Source organism: Pyrus communis, chromosome 1 (assembly GCF_041283825.1).
Source record: "Pyrus communis isolate YQ-2024b chromosome 1, ASM4128382v1, whole genome shotgun sequence".
NCBI lineage: Eukaryota > Viridiplantae > Streptophyta > Magnoliopsida > Rosales > Rosaceae > Pyrus > Pyrus communis.
This window is the reverse complement of record NC_142565.1, coordinates 9,549,253-9,561,716: the sequence shown is the minus strand read 5'-3', so window position 1 is coordinate 9,561,716 and position 12,464 is coordinate 9,549,253. Positions and strand designations below refer to the sequence as shown.

Here is a 12,464-nt window from a genome sequence, read left to right as displayed (position 1 = left end):
CTTGAGGATATGTTTTATGTATATTATGTATTCTATCGGTAAAAACTTTGAGACGTGATTTGATAATTGGTCACAGGCGACGATAAATCGTGATGTCTCGATGTGCGTGCAAGATAATCATAGCGTGGACTCCAGGTGAGTGGGCCTTTTTCTTTCATAGGCATATAATTGATAGTTCCACAAGCACTTCTATAGTGATCTATGCTTGTTACCTACAACTAATCATTTCGAACTACGAATGACTTGATCCCTGTTTATGGTACGTAGGCAGTTTAACAAGACGTTAGATGCAACCATATAATAAATGAGATTAAATAATTGAGCAATGTGAGGGACATTGGTGGGAATTGTGAGATTTAGCTTTATGATTTGGTGATTAAATGTTGATCATAAATCAATGCGTGAAGAATCAAGAAATTGAAGTAAGGAAAGGTAAGTATGATAGTTAATGTAACTAGGGTCTAATTGGGCTTATCACTAATGATTACTCTCAAAAGTAAATAGTTTGGGAGTAGGGTGTTATTAATTGTACATGTTACGCCGTATTATATATATTTTGGGAATATCATGAAATGTTTAGGTTTAGATTGCATCATGGCATATTCATATGGATATTACCTGGACCTGACTATGGTGAATGCTTTGATGTGCTATATGACGCCGCGGACGCCCAGGTAAGCCTCAGGTGAGTACATGTTGATGTTAGTGATGTTAGTGAGTATGATTGTGTTGAGATATAATATAACTCATAAACTTGCACCCCGGTGTTAGTGCTCCCGCCCGTGGCCAGGGCACAGTCCTTCACGTGATGTTCATTTCCCGCACCTTACGCTCACCTTGGATCCAAGGTAGGTGCACAGTCCTGTCGTACAGACCACTTTAGGTGGTTCCGACTAGTAGGTGACCCGCGATTATTCGCACAGTCGTCACGTGATCGTAGCACTTGAGCGTATTTATTTACACCCAGTTTTGTCGTATAGACCACTTTAGGTGGTTCCGACTCGTGTGCAGGTATACTGATTGAGCTATTGGCTAGTCATGATTGATGAGATATGAATAAGTCGTACAGGTCACTATAGGTGACTCCGACTTATATGCTAGCCATGATTGATGAGATATGGATAAGTCGTACAGGTCATTATACATGACTCCGACTTATATGCTAGCCATGATTGATGAGATATGCATAAGTCGTACAGGTCACTATAGGTGACTCCGACTTATATGCTAGCCATGATTGATGAGATATGGATAAGTCGTACTATAGGTGACTCCGACTTATATGCTAGCCATGATTGATGAGATATGGATAAGTCGTACAAGTCATTATAGGTGACTCCGACTTATATGCTAGCCATGATTGATGAGATATGGATAAGTTGTACATGTCATATTAGATGACTCCGACTGATATATCATTTTGTATTGATTAAGTTCATTTGGCCTACTTATTATTGCATGGTGGAGCTGATGGCAAACCGTGGTTCTGGCCATTTCTGAGTATGGTTTGGATACATGTATATATGTTGTATTGTCTTATGGAAAACGATACGGGTTTTACATTTAGGGGCATTACTTTTAGAGAGGTAATAACTTTGGGAAGCTTGGTTTTATTGCTTACTTACACTCTTTGTTTGGTGCCCTCCAGGTTTTAGCTGCTGAGTTTGTATCGACAAGAATATGTGGCGAATCTTAGTATTGATGGATATTTTTGAGGGTATGATTCTTACCCACACTCATGTACCTTACTTATGCTCTGACATCGTGCGTGAAACAGGTTCACTCCCGCTCGTAACGCATTCTGGTATTAATAATTTTTAGGTTCAAATTATTCACATTTTTCTACACTCTATCACATTTTATGGCTTCGTCACCTTCCAGGTGTCGGCCAACACAGTTCGATTCAAGGTACAAGTGGACTTTCTAGGTCGGGGTGTGTCAAAAATGTTCATAAAATTAATTTAGGATAATCTACATAATTTTTTTTTTAAAGTTAATTTAAAAAAAAAATAACCTAAATTCATTCTTTAATAATCTGGGGTTAAAATTTTAGGCTAGAATGGTTGAAGCATAAAAGTTATTTCTAGATTAAAACCTAAATTTTTTGGGCTAAAAAATTTGAGGTTTTAGGCCAATAGTTGGAGATGGTTTAAATGGTGGGAATTGAGGTAATTGGGCTACTCTACTAAATGGTTGCTACATCAATGTCAATTTTGTTTTATTTTCTATTGGCTTTTTAACCAAAATTGTGACAACCCGTTCCAAATTTTACGTTTTTATTTTATTTTAAAAGCGTGAATTTACGAAATTACCGTAGAGGCAAGGACTTTGACTTCCGTTGACCATCGACTTGAGAGATGTGGGACTTATTCTTTTAGCATATCCTAGTAGTACTCGTTGGTACGAACGTATAGGCGAAAGCCGTTTGCAAGTCTGGATTATAACGGTATAATTACGGACGTTCGAAATTGGTTATTCAAGGTTTAGTGTTAATTAAATTAAATCCCCACTTTGTGGGGTGAAGCAAAAAATCAGAACTGAGGAAAAAAAAAAAAAAAAAGAAAGAAAAAAATGGGGGAAAAGCTCCCGTGGGTTTCCATCTATACACCTCTCCGACTACCCATCTTTCAAGGCAAATTCCGGCCAACTCCAGTGGAGTTTTTCGATGCCATCACCACCATCTTGAAGCTCTCATTCCCCTCTACAAAACCCAACCAAGAACCACCTTGATTAACCATGGGATGTAGCGGTTTGAGGCCACGAAAGTTGACGAAAATCAATAGTGCTTCGGCCACCCTTTTCAATTTTTCGGCAAATCGGCAAAGCGATGGCCGATGCCACCACTTGGGCTTTGTAGCCCATCATCCCAAAAGCAAAACCCAACCAACCTTGACCCCGTTGGATCACCGTAGACGACGAATTGACACGGGAAGTTTTAGGCACCCGCCAGCTTTATGGGCAAAATTGACCATCTTCCGTCCACTTTTGGACTTCGTAGCAGGCGATTATACATCGTGATGTCTCGATATGCGTGCAAGTTAATCATAGCGTGGACTCCAGGTGAGTGGGCCTTTTTCTTTCATAGACATATAATTGATAGTTCCACAAGCACTTCTATAGTGATCTATGCTTGTTACCTACAAGTAATCATTTTGAACTACGAATGGCTTGATCCTTGTTTAGGGTACGTAGGCAGTCTAACAAGACGTTAGATGCAGCCATATAATAAATGAGATTAAATAATTGAGACAATAACCTTGTTTAGTGAATTGAGCAATGTGAGGGACATTGGTGGGAATTGTGAGATTTAGCTTTATGATTTGGTGATTAAATGTTGATCATAAATCAATGCGTGAAGAATCAAGAAATTGAAGTAAGGAAAGGTAAGTATGATAGTTAATGTAACTAGGGTCTAATTGGGCTTATCACTAATGATTACTTTCAAAAGTAAATAGTTTGGGAGTAGGGTGTTATTGATTGTATATGTTACGCCGTATTATATATATTTTGGGAATATCATGAAATGTTTGGGTTTAGATTGCATCATGGCATATTCATATGGATATTACCTGGACCTGACTATTGTGAATACTTTGAAGTGCTATATGACGCCGCGGACGCCCACGTAAGCCTCAGGTAAGTTCATGTTGATGTTAATGATGTTAGTGAGCATGATTGTGTTGAGATATAATATAGCTCATAAACCTGCACCCAGGTGTTAGTGCTCCCGCCCGTGGCCAGGGCACAATCCTTCACGTGATGTTCACCTCCCGCACCTTACGCTCACCTTGGATCTAAGGTAGGTGCACAGTCCTGTCGTACATACCACTTTAGGTGGTTCCGACTCGTAGGCGACCCGCGATTATTCGCACAGTCTTCACGTGATCGTAGCACTTGAGCGTATTTATTTACACCCAGTCTTGTCGTACAGACCACTTTTGATCGTTCCGACTCGTGTGCAGGTATACTTATTAAGCTATTGGCTAGCCATGATTGATGAGATATGAATAAGTCGTACAGGTCATTATAGGTGACTCCGACTTATATATTAGCCATGATTGATGAGATATAAATAAGTCGTACTGGTCACTATAGGTGACTCGGACTTATATGCTAGCCATGATTGATGAGATATGAATAAGTAATACAAGTCACTATAGGTGACTCCGACTTATATGCTAGCCATGATTGATGAGATATGGATAAGTCGTACAGGTCACTATAGGTGACTCCGACTTATATGCTAACCATGATTGATGAGATATGGATAAGTCGTACAGGTCACTATAGGTGACTCCGACTTATATGTTAGCCATGATTGATGAGATATGGATAAGTTGTACATGTCATATTAGATGACTCCGACTGATATATCATTTTATATTGATTAAGTTCATTTGGCCTACTTATTATTGCATGGTGGAGTTGATGGCAAACCGTGGTTCTGGCCATTTCTGAGTATGGTTTGGATTATGTATATATGTTGTATTGTCTTATGAAAAACGATACGGGTTTTACATTTAGGGGCATTACTTTTAGAGAGGTAATAACTTTGGGAAGCTTGGTTTTATTGCTTACTCACACTCTCTGTTTGGTGCCCTCCAGGTTTTAGCTGCTGAGTTTGTATCGACAAGAATCTGTGGCGAATCTTAGTATTGATGGAAATTTCTGAGGGTATGATTCTTACCCACACTCTTGTACCTTACTTATGCTCTGACATCGTGCGTGAAATGGGTTCGCTCCCGCTCGCAACGCACTCTGCTATTAATAATTTGTAGGTTCAAATTATTCACATTTTTCTACACTCTATCACATTTTATGGCTTCGTCACCTTCCAGGTGTCAGCCAGCATAGCTCGATTCAGGGTCCAAGTGGATTTTCTGGGTCGGGGTGTGTCAAAAATGATCCCTGAGATTTTCATAATTCCTTACTTTGGTCCTTGAGATTTAAAAAATTGGTAGAATTGGTCCCTGAATTTTTCCACAATCAATCATTTTGGTCAATCCACGAAAAATCTCCATAAAATAAGTATAAAATGATAAAAATAACCTCAGTTTTTGTCGAATCATTTAGGCTATTGTTCATTATATTGAGGGTAATTTTGTCATTTTGATTCTTATTTAACATAATTTTTCACTGAATGACCAAAATGATTGATGGTGGACAATCTCATGACCACTTCTATTGATTTCAAATCTTAGCGACCAAAGTAAGGAGTTAGGCAAATCTCAAGGACCATTTTGGCTAAAAAGCCTTTTCTATTTAACCCCACCGAAGTTATAAAATATTATCCTTCCCATCAAATTGCAAAGCCACCAGCTGCACCCTACTAAACTAAATTTATAATTAGATTCTTATAGAAAAACACAAGTTTCACATAAAAAATATAATAATGGAGGGTGATTATATTTTTGTATTATATTTGGGTGTAATGGAGTAAGTAAGAGACAAACATAGTAAGTGGCCTAGTAGTAAAGGTGCAACCTGTTGCTCTCCAATAAACATAAAAATATGGGAGGTTTCGGGTTTGATGCTCTGCTGTAATTAGTCTGTCACATCCCGGCCCGGGACAAATCACTTCCCGGGCCCACTCCACCACCGTAGCACGATATTGTCCGCTTTGGGCTTACCATTCCCTCACGGTTTTGTTTTTGGGAACTCACGAGCAACTTCCCAGTGGGCCACCCATCATGGGATTGCTCTAGCCTCCTTCTCGCTTAACTTCGAAGTTCTTACGGAACCCAAAACCAGTGAGCTCCCAAAAGGCCTCGTACTAGGTAAGGATGGGAATATACATTTAAGGATCACTCCCCTGGGCGATGTGGGATGTCACAATCCACCCCCCTTAGAGGCCCGACGTCCTCGTCGACACACTCGCGACCAGGGTTAGGCTCTGATACCAATTTGTCACATCCCGGCCTGGGGAGGATCACTTCCCGGGCCCGCTCCACCACCGTAGCACGATATTGTCCGCTTTGGGCTTACCATTCCCTCACGGTTTTGTTTTTGGGAACTCACGAGCAACTTCCCAGTGGGTCACCCATCATGGGATTGCTCTAGCCCCCTTCTCGCTTAACTTCGGAGTTCCTACGGAACCCGAAGCCAGTGAGCTCCCAAAAGGCCTCGTGCTAGGTAGAGATGGGAATATACATTTATGGATCACTCCCCTGGGCGATGTGGGATGTCACAATCCACCCCCTCAAGGGCCCGACTCCTCGTCGGCACACTCGCGACCAGGGTTAGGCTCTGATACCAATTGTCACATCCCGGCCCGGGGCGGATCACTTCCCGGGCCCGCTCCACCACCGTAGCACGATATTGTCCGCTTTGGGCTTACCATTCCCTCACGGTTTTGTTTTTGGGAACTCACGAGCAACTTCCCAGTGGGTCACCCATCATGGGATTGCTCTAGCCCTCTTCTCGCTTAACTTCGGAGTTCCTACGGAACCCGAAGCCAGTGAGCTCCCAAAAGGCCTCGTGCTAGGTAGGGATGGGAATATACATATAAGGATCACTCCCCTGGGCGATGTGGGATGTCACAATCCACCCATCTGGGAAGTTGCTCGTGAGTTCCCAAAAACAAAACCGTGAGGGAATGGTAAGCTCAAAGCGGACAATATCGTGCTACGGTAGTGGAGTCGGGCCCGGCAAGTGATCTGCCCCGGGCGGGGATGTGACAGATTGGTATCAGAGCCAATCCCTGGCCGGAAATGTGCCGACGAGGACGTCGGGCCCCTAAGGGGGGTGGATTGTGACATCCCACATCGCCCAGGGGAGTGATCCTTAAATGTATATTCCAATCCCTACCTAGCACGAGGCCTTTTGGGAGCTCACTGGCTTCGGGTTCCGTAGGAACTCCGAAGTTAAGCGAGAAGGGGGCTAGAGCAATCCCATGATGGGTCACCCACTGGGAAGTTGCTCTAGCCCCATTCTCGCTTAACTTCGGAGTTCCTACGGAACCCGAAGCCAGTGAGCTCCCAAAAGGCCTCGTGCTAGGTAGGGATTGGAATATACATTTAAGGATCACTCCCCTGGGCGATGTGGGATGTCACATAGTCTACTTAACTGTAGTCATGGACATGGTGAAATTCTCTATAGCCTCTCCGGGCTCAAAATAGGTAGATAACCGTAGCTTGCCACCAATTGATCCCCTTTTAATAAAAAAAAAACAAAAACAAAAACAAAAGTAAGTAAGAGACATTAAATTGCAAAATGTTAGTATGCGTGTGCTAAGTGCAATGACCATTATAGTTTACGGAAATAAAATGAAATTTCACTAAAAAAAAAAAAAAAAACAGCTCAATGATCTGTAAGAAATATTTTAGCAGTGCCCCGGAAATTTGGACCTTATCTACTTTATAAACCTTCGATTTCGCAATTGTCTACTTCTAACAGAAAATTGGCAAAATTAACAGTACAGAGAAAATTGCGACAAATTAAAGGTTTAAAGTGCTTGAAACCAAATTAAGTGTAAGGCAAAATGGAACAAAATCTATAACTTAAAAGCAATGCTAAATTTGATGAATATAAATTGCCCAAAAAAATACTGACAATGGTGTTGGCCTATTTTACTCAGGGAAAAAAAAAAGGGAGATGGCCGGTGGCAAGGATAAAGAGAAGAGAGAACTTGTGATTGCGTGATGATTTTTCACTTCATTATGTTTTTATTTATAGTAATAAAGAGAGATAATCTTATTTCCCAAAAAAGAATACAATTACAACTAAAAAACTATTTAAAAGATACAAATGAGATGAAAATTGTTGGGAAAATGAAAAATCAACAAAAACATTATTGAAAGATAGCCAGCCAAGTTGGACCAAATTGGAGAAGGGTGTAAAATTTTGACGAGCAATAATAGGGCAAATAGAGAAGGTTATGTTGGAAATTTTGAGTAGAAATTTCATTGTTTCATATTGGTCATTTCTAAAAGGTTTCCTCATTTTATAAAGTTTTGTCTTTTATAGATAGTGATTGGAGTAATGGACATTTGAGAATGAAATTGGGTTCAACCTTGGGAGTAGGCTTGGGGTATAGTAATTAATTGATAATTAATTAATAATTAATATATAATTAATTATCAAATGATGGACCTTGGGCTTTGAATAGATTCATATTTTCATATGAAGTTTGAAGCAAATGGAAAAACGCAGAGAGCACAACATCCCTCTCAAGAGATGTCTCCCAATAGTCACATCCCATTCTCATACATGTTGCAAACAGGCATAATCCCACTGTTTATACATCCATCTACATGGCATTTAGAACACAGAAAATATCAAATTCTTCTTCTACATTCCTAAACCTTCTTACTAAGAGAATCACTCAGAAATTCGCCAAAAGTTAAATTTTCCGGTGTTGGAATTCTAACTTGATCGTTGAATCCTGGTGAAGCAGACGTCTGTAGAACTACAACCACTGAGTATGGACGAAATTTCTGTTTTAATGATATTGCGATACGCAAGCCTCGATCTTCTAGTTGTTTGTTTTGTATTTTTATTTTGTTCATATTCTGTATTTTTTTTATTCGCATTTATTATTAGCATATATAATTATATCATAAATTGTTGATATATATCCAACAGGCTAAAGATCTTTGGTTGGTGTATCAATCAAAATACTAAGTACGGATCTCGGTTATCACTTCACCCAAAGCATATAGTGTGCCAGCTACAACTCTGAGTCTGAAGTTCAGCATTTTAAAGACAGCTAAAACTTCGTACTACTTCAGAGGAGGAGCTGTGCTTCAAACCCCATCATCTTCTTCTTCTGTTCTCTGTAAGTGGATTTCTTCAACCCTTTTAGTTTGTCTATGGATCCAATCTATGTGTTTTTTGTGTGTTATTTTGTTTGGTTTTTGTTGGGTTTCTTATTATTATTATTATTATTTTTGGTTTGGGGTTGACTTTGTGATGAACAGAGGCAGCTGCAGGAATGGGTTCAAAATCTGAAGTTTATCTCTTCGATGAGGTGGCAAAGCACAACCACAAGAAAGATTGTTGGATCATAATCTCTGGAAAGGTCAGATTTGTGGTCTTTAAAAAAAATAAAATTCCTTTTTGATTGTCCTTTTATTTTTTATTATCCTTGCATCTGGAATTGTTTCAGTTTCTGGGTTGATTTGTGATTTATCTTTTGGTTAAAGGAAAAGCCTTGTGCTGCCGCCCTTTTTTTGTATTAAAGGAGTTACTTTTGCATTATCTGCATTGAATGGATGAAAGTTTACAGATCTAATTGAAAGTATAAAGGAGAATTCAAGCAATATGAAGGTATAATTATTGCAAAAATATGATGGTTACTAATTAAATGGTATTGTTGTGTGGAGGACTGAATTGCACATTGTGTTTTCTGTGTAGTTGGTGTGTCTGTTTTTGGTGTTAATAGGATTTAATCACTGGAAAATTAAATAGGATGGGATGGAGGAGGAGGCCTGCGGTACTAATTTGTATCGAGGAGGAATTGCGTATGTGGTAAACACATTTAAAGCAGGACAATTAATTAATTTCTTCCACTAGATCAAGATAGTTCATTGGTGTTGCTCTACACTTGCTGGTCCTAAGGTAGTGAAGATTAAGTATGTGTACTACTCTGAACGGTTAAAGGAAAATGTGTCAGATTGGAAGTGGAATTGTAAAAGATGAGCGATTGGATTGTTATTATGTATAGTTAGATTGGTAGCATGGCGAGTAGTGGACTTGCGGGGTTGACTTATGAAAGTTGTTTTTGTTTGAAATAACTCTTGCTAATCGGAGAAAACAATTGTAATCTCTGGTGGTATGGGAAACAATTGTTGCACTATAGGCAACTTTCAGGACTGCAGAACAATGAAAAAAAAGGTATGGGAATCTATCACATGCCGAGCTGGGCAGGAGAATCGGCTGATCTTGTTCAAATGGGTATGCAAATAGGAAACTTTTAAGATCAGCTGCTGCCCCTTCCCAGCAGCTGCAGAACTAAACAGTTTTACAAAGACATTTTCAGTCATTGGTCAGGAAAGAATTAGCTGGGCCTCCTCACTGGTCAGTTTCTGTACTCTTATATTTGTTTCACAGTAGGAAGGGTTATAAAGATAAGGACACTTGCTTCCAGTAGTGAATATACTGACCTACATACGCTTTTTAATTTGGTTCCTAGCTATAAGGTCCTTCTCTTTGTTGTTATGTTGATCATACAGAAAATCAACAGAGATTTTAGTGAATTCTTCCATCTGGTAACTTAGATGGTTCACTTTTTACTTTTATCTTCATCTACCTGCATAAATTTTTACCTGCTTCACTAACTATCTAGTATATTTTGAACCACTTACCACAGGTTTATGATGTGACCCCTTTCTTGGAGGAACACCCTGGAGGCGATGAAGTCTTGCTATTAGCAGTCGGTAAGATTGTAGACTTAAGCTAGAGAATTTATCTATTAGCTTTCCTACTGTTGTTTCTTTACTGGTTAGAGTATGCGAATGTTTATGTGTGGTAATTAGAATTTTTGGTTGAAAATCTTGCAGAAAAAGATGCAACAGATGATTTTAATGATGTGGGGCACAGCGATTCCGCGAGGGAGCAGATGGAAAAATACTATGTAGGCAAGGTTGACACGTCCACCATACCGGCACAGCCAAATTACAAGCTTCCTCCTCAAGCAGCTGCTCCCGCTGAACAATCTTCTGGACTTATGGTAAAACTTTTACAGTTTCTGCTACCCTTGTTGATCTTGGGAGCTGCATTTGCTCTGCAATACTACAATAAAAAGTAGTCCAATTATCCTCCATCCGTATGAACTTTCTTCGGACCGATAGTCTATCACTCAAGTGGTAATAACGGAATTTCAGTTACTAGTTTTCATTTTTTATTATGTTATACGACCTTTTTACGTATCGTATTTGTGTGGCTTGGAATTTATTGAGTTGGCAAAGCTTTGTTTCATCTCATTGCAATAATTTCTTTTAAAACATTTGCTGCTTCACCTTCAATTTAGCTGGTTCAGTCAGTGTGATTGATGGGATAATATTCACCATTATTGCTTGTGTTCATGATTTAGACGTCTTCGGATAGCAGAAAATTTAAGACTTGGCAAAATAGCTTCCTCACTGGTAACCCATACGAGGAAAAGTTATTGTGTGGAACTGGAGCACGGCCATGTGGATGTGGTACCAAAGCATGCGGATTGGTTATACTGGCTGGCTGTTTCTAGTACTAGTATCAGGCGACAGTATCTCACAGACGAGCTTTACATGCAGAAAGTTAACAATTCATAAAAACGAAGATCTTAGTTGCAAATGGCTTCAATATTTATTCCAATCGTAGAACTCTTTCGCGTTTCATACTTGATCTTGGCAACCGCATGTAAACACCAAAAACTAGAAACTAAAGATTTGAGTTGTGTGGAATGAAGAACCCCATTCACTCATTCACATTGGCAATTATGTGTCAACTATTTCAAATTTCAAAAATTTTGAATGCGGATTATACTTGGATCTTGATTAAGAACCTCATATCCTTAATGACTGGTGAGTTTCCATCAATTTCTAAGTGTCGTGTCAAGATTTCGTCTATTTTTAAGAATAGAGGCGGATTCGAACTTAGGTGAATAAGTAAGTGTACACAGGCCAATTTGATAATATTTTAAAAACAAGAGCTTGGAATTCTTTCGTTCTTAGTTAGTGTTTTTGGGCTTCAGTTTTCGACCGAATAACAACAAAAAAAAAAAAAGGCTTGAGAATGTTAAGAGTTAGATTGCTGATCCGAGTTCGCAGATACGCACATTAACTACACGGGTTTGAATGAGGATCCTCTTCGGATTCTCTTTGTGAGAATCCTCCAATCACATCCGTTTATCGTACATTGTACGGCTAGTTTTCGTCAGATACTGTTTATATTCAATTTTAAATAAAAAAATTTACAATGATTTCTGACCACACGATATATGCTAAACGGCCGTGATTGGAGAATTGCTAGAATCCTCACAAAGAGAATCCGGAGAGGATCCTCATTCTATGGGTTTAACTAGATCTTAAGCTTCTTCTAGTACTAACTATCTGTCATATTTACAGTGGGATTTCTTTCCTTTTATGGAAAGTTTTGTTCAAGTAGGTTTCCAGAACCTGCCATCAACTTTGACAATGCGGGGCTCGTTATGCGGATGGTACTAATTATTCTTCAAAATAGTCTTTGGTCTGGTAGCAATTGTATTATCTTGGTTGGAGAAAGTTATAGTTCAACCCAGATGGATGCAATGAGAATATATTTGTAATGAGTCTGACATACATATTCGTGGCTCACTTCATTGTGGTGGTGTAATGAATTTTGTCGTGGGTTCAATAACCAGTTGGAAAATTATCTTTGAAAGTATCACATCGCTTTGTTAAATAGAAAATATTGTAGGAAAGGGACTAAAAACTTAATCTTAGCCTCAAACCTAAAGCATAATTTGAATGATTATATTTCATAAAACACCGATCAGACAGCCCATC

The 12,464-nt window shown here is 39.2% G+C and overlaps 1 protein-coding gene across 1 annotated transcript; it reads left to right on the top strand.

The window, feature by feature from the left end:
• Positions 1-8,583: 8,583 nt before the first annotated feature.
• On the top strand, positions 8,584-10,917 carry LOC137720547 (cytochrome b5). Its single transcript, XM_068459632.2, has 4 exons — positions 8,584-8,776; positions 8,919-9,019; positions 10,310-10,376; positions 10,500-10,917. Exons 2-4 carry the CDS (start codon positions 8,933-8,935, stop codon positions 10,745-10,747), a joined length of 402 nt encoding a protein of 133 aa, XP_068315733.2. The 5' UTR covers positions 8,584-8,776; positions 8,919-8,932; the 3' UTR covers positions 10,748-10,917.
• The last annotated feature ends 1,547 nt before the right edge of the window (positions 10,918-12,464 follow it).